This window comes from Lissotriton helveticus, chromosome 9 (assembly GCF_964261635.1).
Source record: "Lissotriton helveticus chromosome 9, aLisHel1.1, whole genome shotgun sequence".
NCBI lineage: Eukaryota > Metazoa > Chordata > Amphibia > Caudata > Salamandridae > Lissotriton > Lissotriton helveticus.
Genome location: NC_136070.1, coordinates 930,869,677 through 930,897,557, shown reverse-complemented (window position 1 = coordinate 930,897,557; position 27,881 = coordinate 930,869,677). Strand labels below are relative to the sequence as shown.

The 27,881-nt window shown below is 44.5% G+C and overlaps 1 protein-coding gene across 4 annotated transcripts in view; it reads right to left on the bottom strand.

The window, feature by feature from the left end:
- The window catches only part of RRP9 (ribosomal RNA processing 9, U3 small nucleolar RNA binding protein), a 161,160-nt gene that overhangs the window by 22,523 nt on the left and 110,756 nt on the right, over positions 1–27,881 (bottom strand). For 3 of the 4 annotated variants that reach the window (XM_078661144.1, XM_078661146.1, XM_078661147.1), the window contains 4 exons: positions 26,894–26,956; positions 20,820–20,977; positions 19,764–19,843; positions 15,752–15,825 (listed from right to left, as the gene is read on the bottom strand). In XM_078661144.1, the coding sequence (XP_078517270.1) occupies positions 15,752–15,825; positions 19,764–19,843; positions 20,820–20,977; positions 26,894–26,956 (375 nt within the window). The remainder of the gene's footprint in view (positions 1–15,751; positions 15,826–19,763; positions 19,844–20,819; positions 20,978–26,893; positions 26,957–27,881) is intronic. The other variant, XM_078661145.1, reaches the window with a different exon arrangement.

Here is a 27,881-nt window from a genome sequence, read left to right as displayed (position 1 = left end):
GCCACTATGTTCGAACCGAAGAGAGTAACTAGAGCCAGTACATGTGCTTTTTTAGGTCTCGGCCTATTCCCATTCCGCAGGAATGGAATAGGACGAGTCTATAGCAGTGAAACCAAGACTTAAACTAAGGTCTACCAAAAAGAGGTTTTCCACGAGTGCATGTGCACATGCACGAGCTCGAGCCTTCTGCCTGCCTCCTAGGCAATCTGCTTCTCCGCCCCCCTGGTGTTTCTGGCTTGCTCTTCAAAGGCTCCCCATACCATTTGCTCCTGCCTCCCCGCCCACTGCTTCACACTTCACGGCCGCCAGGCCGTGAGCTCGCATTTCTGCCCAGCAGTTTCAAAGGGATCTTCTTTACCGCCCACTGCTTCACACTTCAGGGCCTGGCGGCCGTGACTCGCATTTCTCCTCCCCCCTCCCCACAGCAATGCCAGGAGCTTGTTTTACAGGTTCCTAGAGGCCTTTCAGATTCCCTATCATTCAGCAGCTTGACTTCAAAGGGATTTCATTTCGCGGCCGCGTTTTTTCTACCCCTGTTAGGCTAGTTTTTTTGTGCCTTTGCCATCTTCTTTCATCACATATTCACCATCCTGACAAAATGCATCCACAGGCACAGACATTAATGGGTCACCCTCTTATCGAACCTTTTATCTCCCTCTTAAAACTGTCCATTTGCTTTCAGCTTAAAGGGATCTCTCTCTCTTATACTCATGACTAACCCCCCTCCTCCCCCCCTCATCGGAAAGTCAACGGATTGTCAACTATGCTGATTGGTGGAGGGAGAGCTCATATTATACTGGCGTGTTTCTATGGCACGCTTTTCACTGTATTTCTTTCAACAAGTGTCCTGCCCATCCGCAAGCGTCAGACATCACCAGGCGTCAGACATCCGCAAGCGTCAGGCATCCGCACGCGTCAGGCATCCGCACGCGTCAGGCATCCACAGGCGTCAGGCATCCACAGGCGTCAGGCATCCACAGGCGTCAGGCATCCGCAGGCGTCAGGCATCCGCAGGCGTCAGGCATCCGCAGGCGTCAGGCATCCGCAGGCGTCAGGCATCCGCAGGCGTCAGGCATCCGCAGGCGTCAGGCATCCGCAGGCGTCAGGCATCCGCAGGCGTCAGGCATCCGCAGGCGTCAGGCATCCGCAGGCGTCAGGCATCCACAAACATCAGGCGTCAGACATCCACAAACATCAGGCGTCAGACATCCACAAACATCAGGCGTCAGACATCCACAAACATCAGGCATCAGACATCCACAAACGTCAGGCATCACCAAGCGTCAGGCATCCACAAGCGTCAGGCATCAGACATCCACAAGCGTCAGGCATCAGACATCCACAAGCGTCAGGCATCACCAAGCGTCAGGCATCCACAAGCGTCAGGCATCACCAAGCGTCAGACATCACCAAGCGCCAGACATCACCAAGCGCCAGACATCACCAAGCGCCAGACATCACCAAGCGCCAGACATCACCAAGCGCCAGACATCACCAAGCGTCAGACATCACCAAGCGTCAGACATCACCAAGCGCCAGACATCACCAAGCGCCAGACATCACCAAGCGTCAGACATCCACAAGCGTCAGACATCCACAAGCGTCAGGCATGCACAAGCGTCAGGCATGCACAAGCATCTAGAAGCATCAGAGGTCCACAAGCATCCACAAGCGTCAGACGTCCACAAGCGTCAGACGTCCACAAGCGTCAGACGTCCACAAGCGTCAGACGTCCACAAGCGTCAGACGTCCACAAGCGTCAGACGTCCACAAGCGTCAGACGTCCACAAGCGTCAGACGTCCACAAGCGTCAGACGTCCACAAGCGTCAGACGTCCACAAGCGTCAGACATCACCAGGCGTCAGACATCACCAGGCGTCAGACATCACCAGGCGTCAGACATCACCAGGCGTCAGACATCACCAGGCGTCAGACATCACCAGGCGTCAGACATCCGCAGGCGTCAGACATCCGCAGGCGTCAGACATCCGCAGGCGTCCGGCATCCGCAGGACATCTGCAAGCGTCAGACATCCGCAAGCATCAGGCGTCAGACATCCACAAGCGTCAGGCATCCACAAGCGTCAGGCATCCACAAGCGTCAGGCATCCACAAGCGTCAGGCATCCACAAGCGTCAGGCATCAGACTTTTATTTAAGTATTAATTATTTTAAAAAATTAAAAAACCATTGTTATTTGTAATATCAATACATGTAAGTCACGTAAATACAACACATATTGCATTACAAATGCTATAGGTGTCACATTTGCGAAAGTTATAACTATTGGCATGGTAAATGACAAAGCTATTAATTTCGCTATTTTCAAAAACAAAACCTAAATTAAAAATTTGTCATTTACAATACCAATAGCTCAAACTTTCCTAATACGAGACCTATTGCATTGCAAATGCTTGTTTGTTTCTGGTCGTCGTTACATTGCAGCTAGGTTAGAGAAAAACCAAAGAAAATGCGGTCTGGCCACTAGTCTGGTATTCCAGGAATCTGCCGAATCTCCTCCATTCTCTGCTTTACTCTACAGCCAACAGCGACCTCTACTGGACTGTTTCGTTAGAAGACTTACATACTTCTCGGTGTATTTGTCTGGACAAGAGAATTAAAAGTGTCGCGGTCGCCTCGTTTGACTGAGACATTTTTTAACGAGCGCCAGGGTAGGGCGGGATTTAGCTGTCAAAGCGGTGTTGGAGAAACAAGAGAGCACATAGGGGTGCACTTTTATGAGAGGAGAGACTGAGAAGAAAAGATCAGGAGCCAGCTAGACGGCCAGAGGAGTAAGTAGCACACATATAAGGGAAAAGGGCGGGAAAAACAATACAAATCCCAATAAAAAAAAAAAACAAAGGAATGCAAAATATGTAGAGAAGAGAGTACAAGGATCAAAGTGATGAAAAATAAGAGAAATAGAAGAGCTAAACAAAATTACCCGGAAGAGGACACTGCGGTAACAGCTATTACAGACCCATTAATTCACTGGCCGACAGAAAAGGCACGCAAACCGGGCTGACAGGCAAGAATTACATACAGCAATGGCAAGTTTCATAGGTAACAGCTGACGATTGCAATTGTATGCCAGTCAGTCAGTAGATAACTTTATTTCGGCCATTCGGGCCATAAAAGTGCATTATTACAATCATAAAACCACCAGCGAAAAAATAAAAATTTAACGACAGACAATACAATCCTATTTCTACATTTGATACACTATAAAAATATTGGCTGGCGATTATCCTAAAATATGATAAAATACAAATATACAATTCATTTAAAATTGCTGGTTAAGAAGGAAAAAACTAATGGATGGAGCAAATGTCCTCATTGTGTAAGCATCCATAGATTTATCAGAAGAGGGCACGATTATAGTTCTCCACATGATCACACGATCACTTCAGAAAGCCCCTGCGCTTACACCACATTCCATTCAGGAAGCGTGAAACAGAAAAAACAATGGGAGGATGTGTATCGTGTTTTAATATCCTAAAGGCCTGGAGACAGTGCCTAAACCCTAGGTTTCTGCATATTGGGCTAACCATCGTTGGCGAGGAGGAGAATATGCAGGACAGATGAAGAACATGTGTATTTCTGACTACCTTATAGTTGCACGCCGGACATTCTTCCTTCTTCTCTTTGTCCCATTTACTGGTGAACGACATGAGTGGAAGTGTCCCCATTCTAAATTGAGCATAGAGTTTCCTAGCCAGGGGAGGATGGATCACATCCAAATTCTTTTCTTTCCTATCTTCGGCCTTTATTTGATGAAATTGTATGCATATAGCGCTTACTAGCCCTGATGAGGCGTCAAAGTGCTTTTCGGGATTGCTCACTCAGGAAGCAATATCTCAAAAAAGCCAGTTTTCATCACTGACGCAGCGGGCAGTGTAATAGTACGGCTCTTGCATACACTGCTAAGTCACGTGAAGACCTTTTGAAAGGGCCCAATTCGGTGTAGGATTAGTGACTGGAACTTCACTTCTTAGCGCAGTAGATCACCATTCAGGCCTGTAGTTGGATGTTGTACAAAAGGGGGTGGTGATGGGCGGAGCATCAGAACCAATCAAACACTCACACCCAGTCAAAAGATCTGGGTTTGATCCATCACCGTTCTTTAGCCCACTCTGCCACCCCAGTTCAGAGCGGCTTGCTTGAATCCAGTGGCAAAGTGTAGTTGGATGTTGACATAATAAACCTCAGGCGTTGGGGGGGGGGGGGGGGGTTCTCAAGCAACACGTCAAAAGGCTGACATCAAATATTAATGGATGTTTTTTTTTTTTTATTGAAATAGAAATAGAATGTTAAGCAGAGGTACTGGTCATATGCAGACGTACACTGTTTGCACAGAACTCTCCTGGGACTTTATAATTAGAATATCCATACTGTTGGGTACAAAAAGGATACTCTGCAATGTAACAAGCACAAACCTGCAAAACAACAAACTAAAAAGAACACAACAACGAATGACGCATCAAAAAGCTAGAGCTGCATACTTTGATATCACTGGGTTTCTTCCAGACAACACTAAAATGTTGCAGGAAATACAGATGTAGTAAAGGGTCCCCTTTTGACATGGTCACCCCCACTTTTTGCCTGGTACTTGATTCACTTTCGACTGGAAGTGCACTGGGATCCTACTAACCAGGTACCCATTGGCAGATCTCTTTCCCAAAACTGTACAATTGTTTCCCCCAATTTGCAATACCTTTATCACTCTCTGTAAGTCCCTAGTAATTTGTATCCTTGATATTTAGGGCAAGAGGTACTAAAGAAGGGTCTCTCGGGGCTGCAGCACGAATTGTGCCACCCTAAGAGACCCCTCACCAAACACATGCAAGGCTGTCATTGCAGGTTGCGTGTCTTGGTGCAAACCAATGTGAGAACACGACATGACACAACCCTGTGTGCCATATCCCTTTACACTGCATGGAATATTTGTTAGTCACCCCTACAGCAGGCCTTACAGAACCTAAGACAGGGTGCTTTATATCACATGTGAGGGCATACCTGCTTGAGCAGATATGCCTGTCGCGGGTTAGTTCAATTACTGCCAGTGCAAATGAACAGGGAAGCCATTTTAAAACTTGCTGGACACTGGTGAAAACGAGTCCCCCAGCTACATAATGGCTTCACTGAAAATAGGGATGTTTGGTATCAAACATCTCATATTAATAAACTTACACTGATTCCAGTAGTGGGTTTAGTAATACATGCACTCAGAGGGCACTGGAGAGGTGCCCCCTGAAAACCTGGTGCATTGGCAGACTGGTTTCTGCCAGCCTGCCACCAGAGAGGAGTGTCTGACCCCCAAGAGTGTGAGCCTTTGCTCCCAGGAGGTCAGAAACAAAGACTGTTCAGGAAGAGGATGATGACACCCTCACCCACCCACAGGATGACCTGCTGATTAGCATTCCAAGTTTAAAGACTACAAAGGGTTCTGTCAAAGGAAGAGTGAGGGCAAGCTTCTAGTTGTACCTGGAAAACTATTGAAGTTTAATCCATGCAGCTGAAGAAGTTGCAATAACAATCGAGTGAACCCCGTTTGAGGTCAATGACAATTCTTCAGGAAACGGATAGTGTTTTTTTGTCTTAGTAACAACATTGGAAGGCTGTCCTGGTTTTGTTTATTGTAGTACTGAGGAAGAGCAGCTTTAATGTGCAGTTAATAACACAAAAGTACAGGGTCAAAACACCAACGGCAAGGTCTAATGTCCTGTGTCAGTTATCCTAAAATAGATAACTAGGATAAAAGGATATTCTGAACTTTTGAATCCAGAAATTTGATATTATACGTTTTCATTGTTTAATGTATTTTGTTTATGGACACTGGGATGTGTATATTCTCACTATGTAAATGTAGGTTTTGTATATGTAATATGTGTGTTCTGGACAGCATATTGAAAAGCAAATAAGTAAAAGGAAATAGCTTGATTGAAAGTAATGTTGTTTAATCAACAATGAATACACCAAACTAGAAATTGTCTCGTGTGGGTTTTCTTTAATTATGCTGTTAACTAATTTTTGCAAAATAATTCAACACCTTAGTGACTACATTCAGGGCCAGGGGATGTTAATTACTAGTCTTAATTATTAAGACACTGCCTACTCTTAATAAGGTATCATTTAGCGATCCTTTGGGATAGATGTTGATTGTTCAAAATGTTTTTCCACAATTCTAGGCTGAGAATTGTGGGCCCCGACAGAACCCTATGTAGTCTTTAAAACTATATACCCAGTTTCTGAGGGACACTGGGCAACCCCATTACATTTAAATGGATTAGCATTCCAAGGCAGTGGAGCTTCAAAGAAGATACTGCCTTTAAAATGTGATTCTGGTTTCCCTCACAGGAGAGGAAGCATTTGTGCAGAGGCTTTTGGCACCTGACGGGCAGGATAATTAGCTAACCAGGTAGGCGTGTCCACCCTCAAGCTAGTACCACCCCTAAAACTTGGCCCAATCTGAAGTGGACATGACTTTTCAGGGTTAGCCATCTTTGTGCTGGCAAACTTAGGAATTCTGGGACAGGGTTATGCCCACTTCCCATAGAAAGTGATCATGTAGGGACCGTAGTGACCACAAGGTTCAGTAGCCCATTGGCTATTACCCTACACTCCCCTAAATTCAGTGTTTAGGGGAGTCCCTGGGACCAGAAAAACAGATATTGCAGACTTTAAAGAAGATAGACGTGAAGAGTCACAAAGGGCAAGAAAAGGAGATCCAGCAAATGACTTGGCACTAACCCTACTGGCCTGCCGACTTCAACAATTGCACCAAATGACGACTTGTCCTGCAGCTGCTGAGTCCCCAAAGCCTGAGAGACCTGCCAGGGCTTCACCCAAGAACCAAGAACTCCAGTGGAAAAGCGGACCTGCTACCCTGTAGGCAACTCAAACCAAACAAGAGAGGACTTCAAGACAGTGAAAACCAGATGCCCAAGGACACCACTGCACCTGTTGCTCCAAGCTAGAGTTGAAGAGGGCCAACGGTGCCAGCATGGTACTCCAGCCCTCTAAAGACCATGTCCACTGTGGTTTCAGCTCTCGGGGGGACTCAGACATCACCTGCAGCCTCTGCATGCAGGGCCCTTCTACCGCGACTACTCCCGGTAAAGAAACCAAACGCCTTAAGACACCTCTGCACCCATCGCTCCTGGGCTGTGGAGTAGAGGACCAAAGGTGTCCCTACGACCCCGAGCATCATGAGGCCGGATTCCCCCCACTCCCAGTTCAGCCCGACTGGCCTTCCAGTCAAAGCCTGCAGCCTCTTTACGCAAAGACCATTCCCCATAGAGTAACACTGAGCACCCGACACGGTTTGCACACCTGCGCCCAGCCGCCGTAGTGTGCCAATGGTGGTGTTCTGCTGGTGCTGCCTTGGACCTTGCCCACCACTCACCTTCTGGAAATTGGCACCACAAGTCGCTGTATCGTACCTGAATGCCGTACCGAATATGCTACTTACCAGTATGCATCTGTTCTTGGCATGTAGGGCTGCTGACATTCATATCTTGTGCATAGATCACCTCCTAGTGTTGGGTCCAGATGATTGCACATTGTTGTCCTGGAAGAGTCTTCGAAGTATCACGAGATAGGTGGCTCCTCCCCTGGACTACAGTGCGCATGGGCATCGACTCCATCCTCAGATTGTTTTTCGACATTGTGGCAAAGATGGAGTGTAACACCGTGAGTGATGACCATGCTAAGAGTAATTGCAAGTGCTGCAGCCGCTACAGGCGCCGGGGAGGAGGGCGGGCGATATGAATGTCAGCAGCCCAACATGCCAAGAACAGATGCATACTGGTAAGTAGCATATTCGGTTCGAGGCATGTGTGCTGCTGAATTCATATCTTGTGCATAGAATACATAGCTGTCCCTCCATTAGCGGCGGCCGCCTGTGCCAGTTGCAGCAGTTTGAAAAAGTGTTTTTAGAACAGCCTGCCCTACAGCTGCCTGCTGTTTGGAGTGCACATCTACACAGTAGTGTTTTGTAAATGTGTGTGTGGTAGACCATGTGGCTGCTCTACATATGTCTTCTAAAGGAATATTTCCAAGGAAAGCCTTAGTGGCCCCCAACTTTCGCGTGGAGTGGGCCCGTGGGGGGGAACCGTTAATGTGCGCTTGGCTTTTTGATAGCAAATTTGAATGCACTTAACAATCCACCTGGCTATACCTGCTTTGGAAATGGGGTTGCCTTTGTGTTGTGGCGAAAAGGCAACAAACAGTTGTTTTGTTTTCCGAAAATCTTTGGGACTATCTATGTAGTACATTAGAGCTCTCTTGAAGTCTAGTGTGTGGAGCTTTCTCTCCGTCACTGACTCCAGATTTTGGAAGAACACTGGCAGTTCTATAGTCTGATTGATATGGAACTGTGAAACCACCTTAGGAAGAAACTTAGGGTTAGTACGGAGTACCACCCTGTTGGAGTGAATCTGTATGAATGGCTCCTGGATAGTTAGTGCCTGGAGTTCACTAACGCGTCGCAGCGATGTGATTGCTATCAGGAAAGCCACTTTCCACGTCAAGAACTGAATCTCGCATGAGTGTAGAGGCTCAAAAGGTGGACCCATCAGTCTGGTGAGGACCACATTTAGGTTCCATTCAGGAGCTGGTGGGTTCCGGGGAGGAATAACTCGTTTGAGTCCCTCCAGAAAAGCTTTAATGGCAGGTACTCTGAAAAGCGAGAGATGCTGCCTGTTTTGGAGATAAGCTCCTATTGCGGACAAATGTATACGAATGGAAGCATAGGCCAGATTGCATTTGTATAGATGTAACAGATAACAAATGATGTTGTGAGTAGACGCATCTAGCGGGTTGATGTTGTGGTCTGCACAATAAATGACAAACCGCTTCCATTTTGCCGCATAACATGCTCTGGTGGTGGGCTTTCTTGCCTCTCTTATGATACTCAAACAATCGGGGAGCAAGTTGAGGTAGCCAAACTCTAAGACCTCAGGAGCCAGATCGCCAGGTTGAGCTGTTGCGGATGTGGATGCTGAATGTCGCCATGGTTCTGCATCAAAAGCCTGGATGTGAGGTGCAGCCTTTGATGCGGTACCACGGATCGTTCTAGAAAAGTGGTGTACCATGGTTGGCGTGCCCACGTTGGAGCAACCAGGATGAGTGTCATCGAGTGTTGCTTTAGCTTGCGAGTCACCAGCGGTATTAGTGGAGTACAGATGGATGTATCTCCCACTCGTGCATTTGGTGGCTGTGCCTGCTGAGCAGGTCCGCCATCTGATTGTCCTTGCCCGGGAGGTATTCCGCCATGAGGAAGATATTTCTCTGAATGGCCCACTTCCACATGCTCGGAGCTAGATGAGACAATTGTGGAGAGTGTGTACCTCCCTGCTTCTGTATGTAGTACATGGCCGTCATGTTGTCCGTCCGGATCAACACAACCTTGTTGCACAGATGTACTTTGAATGCTTTAATTGCCAAGAAGATAGACATCAGTTCTAGAAGGTTGATGTGCATCTTCTTTTGCTGCGCTGTCCATAGTCCCTGCACTGTGTAGTGGAGTACATGAGCTCCCCATCCCTGGAGAGATGCGTCCGTTGTCAGAATAATCTGTGGCACAGGCTCCTGGAACGGTCGGCCCTTGCAAAGGTTTTGTGGATTCCACCAATGCAGAGAGTTGCATGCACGACCGGTCACCAACACTAGGTCTTTCAACTGTCCGTGAGCCTGGTTCCACTGACGTGCCAAGCACTCCTGAAGCGGACGCATATGTAGTCTCGCGTGCGGAACTATGAAGATGCAGGAGGCCATCATGCCTATCAACTGCATGAACACTCGTGCCGGAAGCGAGTGTTGTGGTCTGAATTTTTGTATCAGCAATTGAATGCTGTTGATTCTCACTGAATTTGGCTGTGCTTTGGCTGCCAGAGTATCTATTGTCGCGCCTAGATACTGCTGTACGTGGGCGAGCTGAATGTGGGACTTTGGATAATTCAGTGAAAACCCCAGATCGTGAAGAAGGTGAATGGTGTGGGACATGTGGGCTGCACACTGCTTGGCCGACTTCGCCTGGATAAGCCAGTCGTCCAGATAAGGGTAGACGTGAACGTTCTGTCTCCGTAGGTGTGCAGCCACTGTCGCTAGGCACTTTGTAAACACCCTGGGTGCTGTCGTCACTCCGAAAGGGAGGACCTTGAATTGATAATGTTGATGTTGAATGGTGAATCTGAGGTATTTTCTGTGTGACGGGTGTAGCGGAATATGGAAATATGCATCCTTCAGATCTAATGTTGCTAGGAAATCTCCCTGACTGAGTAACGGTAGAACCTGCTGCAATGTGAGCATGTGAAAGTGTTCTGATAGGATGTACTGGTTTACGGGCCTGAGGTCCAATATGGGTCTGAGGGACCCGTCCTTTTTTGGGATTAAGAAGTACAGCGAGTACACCCCTGTACCTCTTTCCTCCACAGGCACGAGCTCTATTGCTCCTTTTTGCAGCATGACGACTACCTCCTGCTGCAATAAGTGCAAATGCTCTGTGGACATAGGACGGTGTCTTGGGAGTATGTTGGGTGGAGTGGATGTTAACTCCAGACAATAACCGTACTGGATAAGCTTTCTCACCCACCTGTCTGTAGTGATGGATGTCCAGACTGGTAGGAACTGTTGCAGTCTCCCCCCGACTGGTGTGGCATGGTTGGGGGGCAGTGACAAGGAGTCACTGTTTGTTAGTGGCGGAGGATCGGGAGCTGTTGTTTCCACGACCTCTGCCCTTGGTGCTGTTTCCACGATAGCCACCTCTACTTTGTTTGGTGGAGGCGGTTTGCGTGCCTCCTTTATTGTATTGTGTCTGCTGTGACAGCTGGCCTCTGGAAACTCCTCTATTGTTTGAGCGACGAAAAGAACCACCCCTGAACTGCTGGGACTGTAGAGCCCCCATAGACTTTGCAGTCTCAGTGTCCTTTTTGATCTTTTCAAAGGTGGTGTCCACCTCTGGTCCAAATAAGTGATCAGGGTTTACAGGCGGATTTAGTATGGTGGTTTGTATCTCGGGCTTGAAACCGGAGATTCTCAGCCAGGCATGTCGGCGCAACATTACACGTGTGTTAATTGCCCTGGCCGCGGTGTCTGCTGCGTCCAGCGCACACTTGATAGATGCATTTGATATAAGCTTCCCTTCCTGTATGAGCATCTCTGCTGCCTCCTTATATTTATCTGGCAAGTGTTGTAACAGGGTTTCAAGTGTATCGTAATGAGCCCTGTCATATCTGGCTAAGAGTGCCTGAGGGTAGGAAATGCGCCAGATATTGGCCGCTTGAGCTGCCACCCTTTTCCCTGATGTTTCTAGCACTTTAGATTCTTTGTCAGGGGGAGGAGCATCACCCGTTGTTTGCGAGTTTGCCCTCTTCCGGGCATTTGAAACAACCAGAGAGTCCAACGGCAACTGTCCCTTGATATAGGTAGGGTCCCCAGGTGCTGGTTTGTACTTTTTCTTAATCCTGGGGTTTATTACCCTTGCTCTCGTGTTTTCTTTAAAAATGTATGCAGCATGTTTTAAGACACCCTTTAGCATTGGTAGAGTCTTGACAGTTCTCTCCGAGGTGGAGAAGGTGTCAAACAAAAAATCCACTTCAATAGGGTCAGCATGGAGCTGGACATCATGATTTTTGGCTGCCCTTTCAATAAGCGCATTAAACGCCGCTGAGTCTTCAGTAGTCGAGGTTTTTACAGCATACACCTGACTTTCTGGGGCAGTGTGTGGATCTCCTGGGTCAGCAGCGTCAGCCCAGGGTTCATTGTGATCTTCAGGATCAGTGTCTATAGGATAACTGTACTCCTCATTGTCACCTTCCCCTGTCTCCACATCTGAGTAAGTTGGCGAGATAGGAGCAGTGTCTTGGCCATGTGGTGAAATAGGCTCAACAAGAAGGAGGTGATTTAGTAGAATCCTTCTTTTTCAATGGAATTTTATATGACTCCATAGGCTGTTCATGGGCGATCTTTCGTTTATAAATAAAAAGTCTACCCGTGTCTGCGTCGATGAATTGCCTCGACTGCTCTTCAAGCGGGGGCTGTCGATGCTTTGTGACAAGTTCCGCAGTTGTAGGCTTCCGCCCTGTGGACACCTTCTTGGACGCCTCGACGGCCGTTTTAGGGGCGAAGGCCTTAGGTACCACTTTTGGCAGCAGTGTGAACTGGATGGGCGCCGACGATTTTTGAGGTGTAGTGGTAGGCTTCGGTGTTGGAGTGTCCTTCGGTCCGACAGTAGAAGCCTTCTCTTTAATGCGTTTCAGCGATTCCGACACCTGCTTGGAGAAGGAGGCGGACGGCTGTGTCGACTCGACGGGTTCCTTCGAGGCACCGCCAGGTGTGTGCTTGAGGTTCGTACCGCTTTTAGCCTTATCTGGTCGACTCGTAGGATCTAGGACCTTCTGAGCTCCAAGTCCTTTTTCTGTGTCGACGGCCTTCGGCGCAGACTGTTTTCGGTCGACGTCCTTGACCAGTGTTTTCTGTGTCGCAGTCTTCGGCTCGACACCCTTCAGCGACCTCACCGGGTCGATAACACTTTTATGCTTCGTCGGTGCCGATAGTTCGGAGGACTTCGAGCCGACCAAAGCAATATGCACTTTTGGTTTCGATTTTGCCTCTAGTGCTTTTGGTTGTGTAGACACCGATGCTTTCTCTTTCGGTTTCGATCGGTCAACCAGTGGCTCGCTAGAAATGTCCGTAGCCGGGACCTGAGGCGAGGCTGTAGAACTAAGTGTACGATCTCGGGTAAGGCCATGTGGCGATCCCTCGACCTGAGCCTTATTGAGTGCTTTGGTTTCGTGCCCCGTACCAACGATCGGGTCTTGCTCTTCGCCCGAGCTATCTTCTACGGCCCCAAAGGCCACATCGTCGTCTCCTACCTCGTCGACGACGTCTTCAATATCGACCATCTCGACATCTACGTCGTAGTTGGAGTCGATCTCCGATGCAGGATCAGACTCTCGAACTTCCTGCTCGACTCCCACATCCTCTTCGGTATCGAAAATGTTCACCGGGTCAGGTGCCGTCTGCCGGGCCTCCTTGCGCGCTGCGCGTCGAAGTCGAATCGTCTTCTTGGAGCGGAAACGAGAACAAGCCATACAGCTGGCTTCATCGTGATCCGGAGACAGGCACTTGTTGCACACCGGGTGGACGTCGATATGAGGATATTTTGAGTTGCAAACGGGACATCTCTTGAACGGGCTCCGTTCTATGATGGTTCGGTGATAAGGCCTCTGGCGTTGACCGGGCCTTCAGTGCCGAAAAGCCACGCGGCTCCTCTGGAGGTTCGGCTCGGAAACCGAGCTGGAACAAGAACAGGGCACCGATCGCAAGACAATACCGACTATAACTAAAAGCCTTTTGGCCAAAAAGAACGTTTTCTATCGATTCCGAACTTGAGTTAACAAATATGCATCCGAACCCGATGGCGGAAAAAAACAATCTGAGGATGGAGTCTATGCCCATGCGCACTGTAGTCCAGGGGAGGAGCCACCTATCTCGTGATACTTCGAAGACTCTTCCAGGACAACAATGTGCATTCATCCGGACCCAACACTAGGCGGCGATCTATGCACAAGATATGAATTCAGCAGCCCACATGCCTCGAACATGTTCTTCCTTTCACAGGATAGCATTGCAGCTTCTAAAAATGTGTTGACTTTTTATCCAAACGTATTTCTATTCCAAAACTTACTTACCTGATCAAATTGGTTCTGGTGCCTAAATATAAATGATTGTGTTATTTTTATAAATTGGTGCGATCTCCTTATTGAGTTGTGTGCATCATTTATTGACTGTTGTGTGTATTTGCAGGAGTCTTGCAGTCTCCGCTGATACGCCTAAGGCTGAACGACCACACTATCCTCTAGAAAAGCACCTTGAGATTGCTAGAGCAACCCCCTGCCCACTCATAAGGGAACCACTGGAATTTGCGCAATGTATCTAATTTTGACATATCATATAAACAGCCAGCTTCCAACAAGATAAACCTAGAATAACTAGACGAGGATCAGTCCAGTGGGACCTTGAAATTGCATCTTCTTGTGGTTAGAGCATTTTTAATACCAAAACATAAACCAAGATCACTTCCAATGGTACAGAATGAAACCCAGATGGAAGGCTTTACTCTTCTAACCAAGGTGTGCGACATGGAAAAGGAAGGCTAGGAGGAGGTAAGCACAATGTGGTCAGGTGGCACACTCCAATATCGGAGGGTTTCGATTACTTTATTTTGCAAAAATTTGTAAATTCTTTAGAAAGGCTTAACATCGTTTTATTAAAACAACAAACAGGATCACATTGAGAGTGAAAGCCAATCAAGAAACTTGATAGCCAGCAACAATGGGCGACTGGATGGGGCTCTCAAGAATTGCAAAGCAACCAGACTTAATTTAATTGGCCCCAGAATGAACAGAAGAGTTCATGCCAGTATGAGATTGGCGAGGCTTCTGGAATTTCTGGCTGGGACACGTGCAGCAAATTCTACATTCCTTTCTTTCTATTTTTTGCATACTGTCAACATGTCGCTCAAAGATTGAAAGGAGGTACAGTTTAGCATCATGTTCTATGAAGATTGAACTATACGCGAGCACGACCCCCCGCCCCCAGACCTAGAAATATATGGGGTCCCTTTAGAGCATAGTTAGCTACACAGCAGGACGACTCGGCCTCTCCACGTGACCCGAGTATACCCCCAATGGGGGTGGAATGAGACGTGCAAGATGTATATACTTAGACCTCCTGTTAAACAAAGACACACTATCTGCTGGACTAAACAGGGAAGACCAGACCACGAACACACGAATAAACCAGAATATTAGGAGGTAATCTGCACTGTAGTAGCGATGGGGTCGGATGGGATTAGGATTGTATTGATTTTTTTCATCTAGACTGCATATTCAGTGCTGTCTTGCTGTAAAATACCTCTGAATCCATCGTTACATGGCTTTATTCTCTGTGGCAACTGCTAAATAAAGTTATACAATATTTTTTTAAAAAAGATTGAAAGGAGGTCAGAGGAGCAGCATGATAATTGGGAGCAAAGACGATAGAGTGCAAAAACAGAGTTAGAAATGTAATTTTAAATGTAGGTCAATGGAGCCTTTTCAGACCCAACGAAAGTGGAATATATTAAACGCAGGGTTCACGACAACTGTGAGCAAAGCAGAGTGTTAAAAACATAAGTAGCAACTAAAAATTCTTCTCAGGATCAAAAATAAGTTTGTTATGGATTATAAATGTCTTCCTGAGACTCTTGTACTAACTAAAAAAACTAAATCGAGTTTACTTTCTTCCAATTTGTGTGAACTCTAAATGGCATTTACCCTAATTAGCTTAATTTATTTGTTTAGCTCCATCAACCCAAGCGTACTAACTTCTTCATCGGGTTGCAAAATACAAATTAAATTCAGCCCACGCACGCAAATGGAGACAGTGCACTCAAATCCATACAAATGGTTACACAACTAAGAATTTTGATTATATAAGAACTGACCAAACCAGTTGTCAAAAGCATTTTAACTAAAGGAGACCAACCTGATTTGGAAACAACAAAAGGGGCACTTTACGCAAGCTAGGTGATGCATTAGTCTGCTTTTAAAAATACCTCACACACTCAAAACAAGTGCTTTCAGTGTTCCCCTATAAGTCAACATCCATTACGATTACCATTCGTATTTGTAACGGGGGCTTTTTAACTGACGCATCTGCTGTCTTCATTCAAAAGGAGTCACAAGACCGCATGGCCAAAACAATTACCTGTGCTCTTGTCCAACACCTGCAACCAGGAAATCGCCAGCATTGGAAAACTTCAAGCAATTCACAAAGCCAACCTGCCAGAGATATCAAGCACATATGAAAATTACATCTTCCAGAAAGGCACATAAGTAGCATTAGAGTAGAATAGGAGTGCACCACAATACATAATTTGCCTTGTATTGAAGCAACCAAAAAAGACAAGTTTGCTAATAGTAATTTATATAATGCAAAAGAGCTACTCACAGACACCCACAAGCATAGTACAAACAGCGCCACCCACCCAATAAAAGAGTTTTCCTATAATTGGTGTAATTGATATAAAATCAGCAACAGCAGTTTATTTTGTGAGTGGTGCCCAACAGTTCTTTGGTGGCCTGCCTGGTCCTGGTTCCTACTACCCCAAACCAAAAACTTGCACCAGTCAATGTCAGGGTCAACCGGTGGTAGCATCTCATATTAATGCATATACATATTTATGCATTATGTAACTTAAGTGCAAGGAGAAAGAAAAATGGGGCCCGGAACAGGAGGAAGGAAGACTTCATTATCTTGCAAAAAAATTTAATTCGAGAACGGATGCAAAGTAAAAGCATCTAAGAAAGGATGGATATTTTTACCTACAACAAATTGTATCTCTCTTCAGCGGATAAACAATTATGGTGTCAATCTTGTTGATTATTATACTAGGCTACCTTTAAATCAACACCCACTCGCAAAATACGGACTAGTTGGACAGGAATAGAAGCTTGCTGAAACCATACTTGGCTCAGACCAGACTTGAGGCTCCACTTGAGGGAAGAATCAAAGCAGCATCTTTAAACAGTCAGTACACAACGGCATCTTGAACTTGTTCCATATTTCTAGTTTAAACCTGATTGTTACTTCTTTGAAGAACACAACAAACTTTAACTTCAAGATCTGTCTAAGAGATGGACAATTGTTAACAGCTATCGAAAGCACTAGAGGATGAAATTAAAAGAATGCATCTCCAAGTCTTCATGCCACCGGGTGCCCCAAACGATTATAGGGATGTAACCACAAGAAATAAAAAAATAAAGTGTAAATCTGTGGTCAATAACATTTTATATCTGAAAACTATTTTAAGGGAAATCCAAAAGCCAAAAAAGTAACTCTTTCGAAGTGCCCAACCTCCACAGAGCCGGTCGACAATATGCCTGAGGTCTCAAGTAGAAGACATCTTTAACCTACAGGTAACAAAGCTGCAGGGAGAACAAGGGTTGTAGGCAAGGTGGCTTCTAGAGGTCAATTCATCAAGTGACTACAAGACTGGCTGGCTATTCTCCTGTGCTATACTGCCACTGACTCTTGATCCCTGCACACCAATTCTTGCAGGTCAGGAGATGGGAGCAACCTGCGCTTTTGGTCTTCGCTCCTCTTTGGAGAAGATGTCCCTGGGTGAATGCAGCATGGCAGGCCTCTCCAGCAGTTGCAGTCTCCAAAGCTGATCCAAGCTCTCAGAGGAAGGTTGGAGATACGGCGTCTCAGGCTTACTCTAAAATATCACCTGCCTTCTCTGGGTGCTCCTTACGATGGGGAGATCCAGGGCTTTTATTTTGATAGTTCCTTTTCCTGCGCTCTCCTTTCCTATCTCAGCAGGAAGGCACATATGCTTCTGGGCACAAGGAAGACCCTCTGCTTCTCCAGCAGAAACTGCAGCCTTCAGCCAGGAGACTGGCTGGCAGGCAGACACCAGCCCTGGCTGTTCAGCAGCATTACAGTACTCTGCAGAGTACTCCCCTCATTTGTCCAGAAGAACTTGGGACTGAAACCAAGTGCAGTGGTTTGGCTCCCACATCTAACCATATTTTCCAGATGGGGATTGTGGATCCACAGTCTCAAACTTTAGAACCTGTTGGTCTGATTTTCTTTTCAAGAGCTAAAGAAGCATAAGAGAGGAGTGTGTGTGACCAGTGGCACTCAGGTACAGAGGACAGGATTCGCTGATCAAATTGCTCTCCAGTGGGCTCTTAAATATTTTGTTTCAACATAGAACAAGGTTTTTATACAGTGCAACATCCACTATTTTTAACAGTCACTTGGTGTAGGCTTTTCTATTATAAGACTACTGTTATTTCTTTACCATCCTTTAGATTAAAAGTATATTCCTCTGGGTATTTTACGTTAAATAAACTAAAGGAAGAAGTAGTGGACATTTAAGTATGTATTAGATTTCTCTGCTTAACTTTCCTTTTGGAAGATTACATAATATCACTTAGATGATTTTACTACATGTTATATTACAGAAGCTGAACATTCCCATTACGTACTCTGAATGAGATTACAATATATTTATCTGTTTATTTTACCTTGCGTTAGAAGATGCAGTAGGATTAATAGATTATAGGAGTCACTTTTACTGCTTTGCCCCGCTTCAAACTACAGAATGTAATTGCATATTCTAATTTGCACTGCCTTATACATCGAGCGTCACCGAATTATAAAAAGATTACTTTGCACATTATATTGCAGAATTAGATCTATGCGGACTACATTGCTATTTTGGATTACAGAAGTTTTTAATTACTTTAGTCTGCACCCAATTACAGAACAAAATTACTGTATCCTGCATTAGTTACCATACGATTGAGTTGCATAAACAGCATAAGCAGTACCTGTGCCACCTTCCATCTCTCACACACCTACCTTTCACGAGGCACATCAATAGCAGAATAAAACACAGGTAGTAATGGTACTAGGTTTTCAAATGCACAAAGCAGATAGTAAAAACCATTCTGCAATGCAAGGGAATCCCTAACACTGTCCTTTTCCTAATTTCCACATACCACCACACATCAACATTCTATTATATAATTCACTCTCGAAATTCTAGACACCAGTTATGACAGAGTATGGAGACCCAAATGATACTACACACATTTTTCTTCTCCTAAAGTTGTCCTCCATGAATGGGAAGATTAATTTCTTTGGTGATAAAAATTGTCGTACCACTCAAACAGCTAAACCACATCACTTTCTAATTGAGGCAAAAAAATGAACGAAACGTACTACCTTCCTCACAAAACTATCTACCTACATAAACCAACAAACTCTGCCAAATTGTTAACCATCTCAGATGGACTATCTGGCCATAAGAAATTAGAACTCTCTTCGTCTAAGAACAATGAGATTTAAAACGACAGAGGCGCAAAATACCATTCACATGAACAGCAACATAAAAACAAAAAAACCTCATTACCTGTCAATCTGAGTTCTCAAAACAATCTTCATTGGTTAAAAATATAATTAATATATCTTTATAGATGGTTTCCATCACGTTGACATGTGATTTTAGTTATTAACTTTTCTTTGAAACAAAATAAATAGTATTAGAAAAAAAATAACCTACAAATAAAAAACCACAATGGACCGGAAGGTGACCCAGAGTAATTACTCGTAGCCAAGGTTAATTGTCAGTGCACTAGCTTAAGTGCAATACATGGCCAGAGTTGGGGTTTGGGCTCTTCTGTGCTCTAGAAATCCAGCAGCAACTTAAGGATGAGGCCCAGTAGGCAGAAACCAGTCGGGGGTTGCTCGGAAGTGGCCTGGCCGTTTGGGCTGGATTGTTCATAGGTATAAATGGCCAAATCTGGTTTGTATGATGGTGGTTCTTGTCTGGATTGGCCCAGTCGGCAAGAAAAAGGAACTGGAATATGGTCAAGCGTTAACTACCAGTGGCTGAGATGAATTCAAGCCTTCCACCCAACAGCTTTTCGTTCACATTTCTTTATTCCTCATGTTCTCTGTGAAGTGTGCTAATGCATTCCTGGTGCAGTTAGCACAGTGGGGAACCACACCACCAAACGTCCACTAGTAAATACATTCACAATGTGTAAAACAACCTCCGTTACATTACGCTATAATAAGACCATACATTTGTGCACACCCTTTGGATGAATCTTCTCTGCAGACCTAGACTTCAGATGGCACAAACCTCTTCACTCATCCACATTACAACATAAAAAAAATTCAACTTTGTGTATTTGCCTCTTACCAATGGGATATCAAATAGAGTCTGTATGCTCCGAAAGCCAAGGCCGCAGCGCCAGAGCCTCAAGCTAGAACTGTGTGAACCTAGGAAACAAGAGAAACACAATGACATTTCTTTGCTCAATCAAACAAAAGAGACATTTGAAGGGGAGCTATGGGACCAAGCCTTCATCCACACCCATAGGAGAAAACCAAAAAAAGAAGACAGGCTTCCCTGTCCCAAAAGTGAGAAGTTCCATGAACACTGCTATAGGTTGGAAGAGTTTGGACGCTTATAGCCATTCAAGAGTGTACCCTGAAAGTGCTAGAAAAAGGAAGGGATCTACCACAAGCCCAAAAGAGAGAACTTCTCCCTTTCCTGGAAAAAAAGGACACTATGAAAAGGGGAGAAATAAAATCAAGTTTTCGTATGGGAGTGTGATGAGTCTTGGGGGATGTTATCGGGGGGACAAAGAGGTAAAAGTTATAAGCCCACAGAAATGTCTCCCAATAAAAATAAAAAAATTCAAAAATCACAAAAGGTCACCATATGGAAAACCATTCCCTTCACACGCGCTATGGAAAATCAACAGGAAACAGAACAAACCCGTACATACACTTCACAATCTTGAGAAGGGTGAGAGAATGTAAACTGAAAACATTTCGCCCATCCCCACCTCATTTATTCAATAGGTTTTAAGTCTCTGAAGTTGAACCTTGAGACATTCCTCAGCTACAAAATGAAGCTTTTAATACAAAAGAAAAAAAATACTTAATACCACAAAAGAGGGTGGCATTTTGTTCACTCTTGCTCTAATTGAAAAGAAGATTTACATCCAAACTACAATAGACTAGAATTTCATTCACCCTCAAAATTAATACACATGACCATATACAAGCAATTGAGGGCTAGGATAAGACCAAATTAACATGAAAACCCAACTACAGAATCTAGTCATAGCCAATCTGTGAGCCTAAAGCGAAATCTTTCGGAGATAGCAAAACTCCGAATTCATAGCAATCCAGTAGAACTGTTGTAGTATGAGAAGCAGCAAATGTTATGGGAGAGAAAGAGTCTCACAGGTGGAAGCACCTGTTGCAACAACATCACTGTTCAGCATGGCTGCCACTGCAGAAATCCAATACGGCTGCTCTAGGCCCTCCTCGCCACGAACACCATGGGCCTTTCGTGCCAAGGCCAGCGGCTTCTTTTTTGAAACACTCCAGAGTGCAACAGACCTGAAAGCAAGAAAATATGAACATCATTTCTAACCTTTCATGTGAAAAAAAACTGCAATCCAGCTACTGCCCTCCTCAACACCATTCCTAATATTAGTTTCAAATTTATATTATGTCTGTACTTGGCTCACAGCAAAGGAAGCATCAACAAAAGAAAGATATTATCCTGGCCAGAGGAGGAAAGGTGCAAATAGGAGGCACTCTAAATAGGAGTGTTCTCATAATGTTAGGTCACTCAGGAGGCGGACAGATTAATTTTGTGCAAAAACACAGGCTAATCTTGAAACAAGACATTACAAAATGCTGAGCACAAAGTTATGCATAAAGGTCATTTAGATCACCAGTCAATCTGAAATGAAAGAAAGCACTGCAAAGTCAGCAAGCTGCCCCATGAACTGGGCACTGCAGCACTGTTCAGTCTTTAAAATCTTCAGCACCCCACCCCTGGGAGTGAAATGTGATCGATGAAATAAGTGGTGCCACGATGAAAGGTTGCATATCCTTAGTATGACTAGCACCAACAGAAGGTGGAATACTGCGTCTCTCTCAAATGGCAACATCTGTGCAAAAAAGGTGAAGAATTAAGCTCTTCTTGCTTCATCTTTTAAATCCGTTTCTACTTGGAGAATGGAAGGACTAATACAACAACAGTTTTCATCAATCCTGGGACTAAAACATAGATTGCAATTGGAAAACAAAAAGTGATACTACCTAAATTTGCACTGAAATTTTTTTTTACCCACACTCAGGGAACACGGAGAAAAGAAACTATTGAAGGGTTTGTACTGTAATAGCATAAAGGAGTGTAAATAAAACGACTCACCATATATGTTTAATATTATGCATACTGCCGAAATTTTCTAGGTCTTGGGCCTTGGTGCTTGCTAAATGTGACATGTTGGTGGGAGGCAAAAGACCATAATGCATTTTCAAGGTACTTTCCAGTTTCTGTATCCTCCAAGCCTGGTCAAGTGCAAGTAAAGATGCAATGATGTAACTGAGGAAAAATTATCCCTTTGCCTCTTTTCCACTCGCTTCAAGGACTCAAGTTCTTGAATACAAATAGGAAGGACTGAGGAAACTCACAGGTTAGTATTTGCCTTGTTTCCTCCATTTCCAGAAAGCAGTGCAGAGACACTGGCCACATGATGGGTCACGATGGGAAACCTATGCAGAAGGTTGCAGCACCACAGTGTACTGGGTTCCTCGGAGAATTATCAGTATCCCCTAGGTCTTACTCTCCACTGCGGCAGTGCGTTTGCATTTTCCGACTAACATGGTGCTGCCTCTAATGAAAAGAGCCAATCAAATGTGTTTAGAAAACTTTGTTGAATATAGGACCTGAGCGTAGCCCTTATTGTTCTTCACTTGAAAGCAAGTAGTAAAAACACCAACATAGGGTTGTCATTTTAGTGCTCTACTGCTGGTTGTTTCCCACTAGAAATGGCCACCTACTAGGCTGCTTCAGACAAATCTTCTAAGTCTATACAGCCGAACGAAGGTTTAGGATATATTAATTTTAAAGTTTTACAAAACCTCTTTGGCCAATTCAGAGTACTGTTAAAAAAAAAAAAAAAAGTTACTATCCACCAGTGCTATATCACTCAGTCGCCATGGCTACACTTCTGATGTTCTTTTCGAAGCCACCTTGAACAGATCTTTTTTTCTGAAATATCATGAAGCCAAGATTTACCCACAGGCTTAAAGTAAGGTGCATTCCAAAATCTGAGCCCTGTAAACTCACTGTTTAATTTAATATGCATTTGCCAAGCACAATTTCGAAAATGGTAAATAGTTGGGCTCTAGTTTCTGCAAGCACCCTAGGCCTTTGCTCCTACGCACCTCTTGTACGGCACAGAGAACTTGGAACTAGAGAGGAGCAAGCACAGTGCTTTCTGGGCTGAAAGCAATTTGAACTCTGCTCTTCCTAGAACTAGGATCAACGCCATGGTTCCAATCATGCAAGGTAAACCTTAATCCCATAAAACATATGATCTATGTACATGGGGATGTTAGCATAGTTCTGATGTTAGCATGGTTCACTGGTTGCAGTTCTAATAAGGGACGAATTTCAATCTGGTTAGTCTGCCACTTTAATAGTTCAAATACCTGTGCCATAAGGTACACAAACTGAACAGAAAGCATGAGAGCGATCATGTAGAGGATCACTGTGGCAAGAGCACTCTTCATGATGTTTAATATGACCCAGTGTCTCGAGGTTAACTTTAGCTGAGAATATGGCAGCTCCATACAGCCATGGCACCTTATTAACAATACTATTCACATATAAGTACGTCTGGCTATGTGTCGGGTGAAGAGAGGAGAGAAACTAAGTTAGAGTGCAATGTAGAAAAAGAGGGGGGAGAATTCTCAGGACACGAACCCTCACTCATCATATGCGTTCCCCCCTCACACCGTAGTGTGGGTATACGACTCCACAAGGGGAGGAAGATGGGAAGATGAGCGTAAGAAATACAGATGAATGAGGGGTAGAGTGCAGAAAAGAGGGAATGAGTGGTTTAAAAATGTCCAGCGGAGTCCAATGAGTGTTTATTAGGCGGGTCACAGTGACATAGTTAAAAAGCAAGAGGATTAGGGATTCAACAGATATACCCTATTTCATAAGGTCAACATGTTTCTGCCATCCGAGGGTCCCCTAGAGGGATCTAAAGGCATTCGTCAGGACCTATATTATCCAGTCACTTTGCAAGAAGTGATAAAAGTGAAAACGAGAAACTTAAAACATACAAGCCACCACTGGAGCTGTGTGGACAGTTATTCAACGTACCTCTTCCTTTCAGAGGGATTCGTGAAACTAATGTGCGATATAGTCACTTGCACTCTCCAAGCTCTGGTACCATCTCGTGGTGCCCAGCTATGCTCTCTGGTGACTCCTCAGAAGAGATGTCCTGATATCCATATGATGAAGAATGTCACCTAACTGAGTGAGGGTTCTTGTCCTGAGGGAATTCTCCCCCCTTTTTTCTACATAGCACTCGGACTTTGTTTCTCTCCTCTCTTCGCTTCTCCTGAAACATAGCCAGATGTACTTCTATGTGAATAGTACTCTCTTTCGAGATCAGTACTCTGGCTCCTATAGATCCCCTGAAAGATCCCAAATGTGTATATGACCTTATAACAATGACAAGTATGTCTTGACTCACTTTATCAAGGGTAAGAAATATTGGGGAGCATTCTGAACACCCACGGATAGGAAGAGTTCTGCTCTGAATTGAACTAGGGAAGATTCAGGACCTTCCATAAACTATGATCTGGAAAGAATGTCAGCTGTGTGTGGATTTACAGCACTTACGGAAAGCAAAGCCTGTTCCAACATAAATAACTGATGCACCATATATTGATGCTCTTGAAGCGATCTACTTATTTATTTTTTAGGTAGAAGTATTCTTTTGGCTACCTTTGCAGCATTTGTTGGTTATATAGAGACAGATGAACAATGTTATATTTTGGATACCACATTTCTGTGCTTTCCTATTATCCACCTTACACTTGCCTTTTTTTGTTTTATATAAAAATAAACATTTGATCGGAATTAAAATACCAGTTTTTAATAAACCCTGATGTTTTTAGTAAACCCCAGGACAATTTCGATGTTTGTACTCTAACAGGACCTTCCAGTCTGCCGGTGTCATGTCTTCACCTTTGTTCCCACCAAGGTGCGTGCTCAGGCGCCCACACCGATTCTTCATTTATGTTGTGTACAAAGAGCAAGAGGGCGAGCAAAAAAAAATGTAAAAGGTACCTTTCACTGTGCAGGACATGGCTAGCCAATAACTAAAACTGCAGGTCCAGCTGCTTTAAAAGCTTTATTGGCCTGCCCCCTGCTGGTTTAGTGGAGTGTTTATACAGGTGATTGCACTCCTCTTCATTAGCATCTCTAAACAGATTAAATGAGTAGCTTTGAGCATATCACACAATACCTTTGGCACTGCTTCTCTAGTCTCCCTTTCACCAACTCTGGAGTTAACCTAGTCTGATCACAGTCACTACACTAGGGAAGCAAAGTATATAAAAGAGCAACTTGGTAAAGCAATTGTTCGCCGTGCAGAGGGTGGCGGTCCAGAATTTAGCATATATTTACAGCATTCTGTTACATAGATTTCAATGTCTGCTTTGAATGCACGCACAGTTTAAAGCAGTAATGTTAAGTGGGGTAAAGTGTACCCTTCACATGCGATCAGAATTAACCTTTTATATACAACGTTTAGTATAGCTCAATATAATTGAGCTGGAGACAGTATGAGTAAGCCTCTAAGCTGAAGTCAATTTGCCCATGATGAAAATCCAAAACAAAAAACTGAATCCGAGTTAGAAGCAGCAGGGGTCAAACTAGTGTTATTATTGCTGCAGTTACCACTTGGATGCTACGCATGAACACCATTTTCAATGTAATTTCCATTGAAATGAATGGGCACTCCATGACGAGTTACCCTTGTCATTAGCATCCAAGTGGTTAAGAATATTCGTCTTGGCTACGTCTCCACACCATCCTAAGACATCAATCTCCTTCTGCTACCAACACCGCTCAGATGTTGAAGCAGTCACCACAATAGCGGACAGTGACTCACTGCTGCTCACGATTTTTGCACTAAGTGGAGAAAAGTGTGCAAGAGCATATTGCTCCCTTGGGGGGATAAATAGAGGAGCATTGCTCTCCACTAGCAGCACAGATGGCCCTCCTTTCCCTGCTTGTTTGTCCTCTCCATGAAGAAGATAACAAAAAATTATTCCACACCGAATAGCACTCGTTACTTAGCATGCATTTAGTACGCATGCCATTACAACGCGGTAGTTAGTACGACCGGGTTGATAGTTTGCATACCTTTACTACGCAATTCGGAACAACGAATTGCATTAGGGGGCACTGGATGTTAAAATAGTATAATTTACTATTCCAACTCCAGTCTGTGCGGACAATAGGGAAGGTGTTGGATTTTAAATCCAACACCTTCTCCCCCGCATAACGGAAGTTGTTGTTCCGACTTCTGTAGTAAAGGTATGCAAACTAACAACGGCATGCGAAGTATCGCATGGGAAGTAAACGCTGTTCACCTTCCACACCTATTTCCACATACTCACTCCCACCTCACTAGCGCCACTAACCAGCTCACTACAAGCAGTGCATTCTGTAGAAGATAGTACATCCTCTCACCCACAAAACAAAAGCTCTTGCACATCTGGGAGGATAAACAGTTGCTGCTAAACAGGACCTTGAAAACTTGTAAAGAAATGAGGGAGTATGCACCCCAGCACTCCCTGTCCAGGCCTAAATCCCTTTTAGAGCAGTGTATCACTTCACCTGGCAAAAGATTTCACCATGGGAGATAATGAAATGTTCAACGAAAACAGAGTAATGTGCATCTAATCTCCTAAACTGGGGAGTGAGTGGGTGTGGGAAAATCAGGGAGGATCTGTCCCCCTACCTTTGCGAGCTGAAGGGGGCATTGCAGATTTCACGGTTCGAAGAGATGCCCAGCTTTTATGAAAGGTTCTCACACACGAGGATGAATGACTAACTGCTAAATCTGTAGGCAAATAGGTATGGACTGAATGATAACTCAATCCTGTCCTGAGTTTACAGAATCAACAATATATGGAGACCTTTCTGCGAAGCTCTGTCAAAAGACTTTCACCATAGACTCCCCTGGTTAACTCATGGGGGACATAAATTAGCAAATTGTGCCTTTTCCCTATGTGGAGCGTCACTCACTGGTCGAGAATGTATTGGCATTGCATGGGAGTGGCACGGTTTCAGAAGTAAATAAGTTTTAGGAATTACTGACGTATGCCATGCCAGGATGCAACTGAATGACAGTGTTGTGGCTGTACCTTTATCGTGGGTGTCATGACAATGCAGAAACTCTTTGAGATAAGACAAATGCAGTAGCTACATACCCATCATCCCCTCCGGACACCATGTGCTCTTCGTTGATCAGCTGGATGCAGTCAATGGAGCCACTAAAAAAAGGTAAGAAAACCAAAGATCAAAAAGGGCCATTTCAGGAGCGAGTCTGGACAGAGTGAAAAAAAAAATCAGGGACAAAGCTGGGCAGGGAACAAAGTGGTAATGAGTCACTGCATGGTTGGGAATACCAGCATAGGGGACACAGTTCCTATTTTAGGTGCCCTCCAATGCCAGCTGATTTCGGTTTTGTTCTACGAGAGCCAACCACCTAATAAAAAGTTACGTGAGGAAGAGGTTCTTGGCTTTTTCACAAAATTCTCAAACCAACACTTGGCTGAGGGTGAAGTAATAAAAAAAAAAAGGATAATTTTGGGTTAAAGGTGGCACACACCGTATATTAAACAAAATCAACATAACAATCGTGTTTATGAACACTTTGGCAATGGAGTCCTTGGTGAAAAAGGAAACAATACTGATGCTTGATATGGCCCTGGGAGTAAACAAAGATTGAGTCAACCTGAATGTATAAAGCTAAAAGTTGTCAGAGGTGTTATTGGAGTATCAATATCATGTAGTTTAGACTCAGTTGGGTGCAGTGGCAGTTTAAAACATGTAATACATATATGATCAATGACGTTTTTGGAGCCACAGGAGCACATGTAGTAGAATAAAGGGATTGTGAGGATTAAATGAGTTACTAATCTGAATTACAATTCTCTAGCATTGGATCCTCCATAGATTTAAATGCTTAAATTATAGTCACAAGCGTGACTCATTCCCAGTCATCGAGGTGGGAGTTCGACTAACTTAGCAGTAGCAATAAGAAACAAAAATAGGCCTGAAAGGTTTTAACCAGAGGCACATTAGTAGAACACTCCTTACTAAAAAAAATACCTTAAGTCCAGCCAATAAGGTGACAGTACACTGAACAGCACACCTTCCAGAGGTCATCACACCTCGAATCTCCTCCGGAGGTGT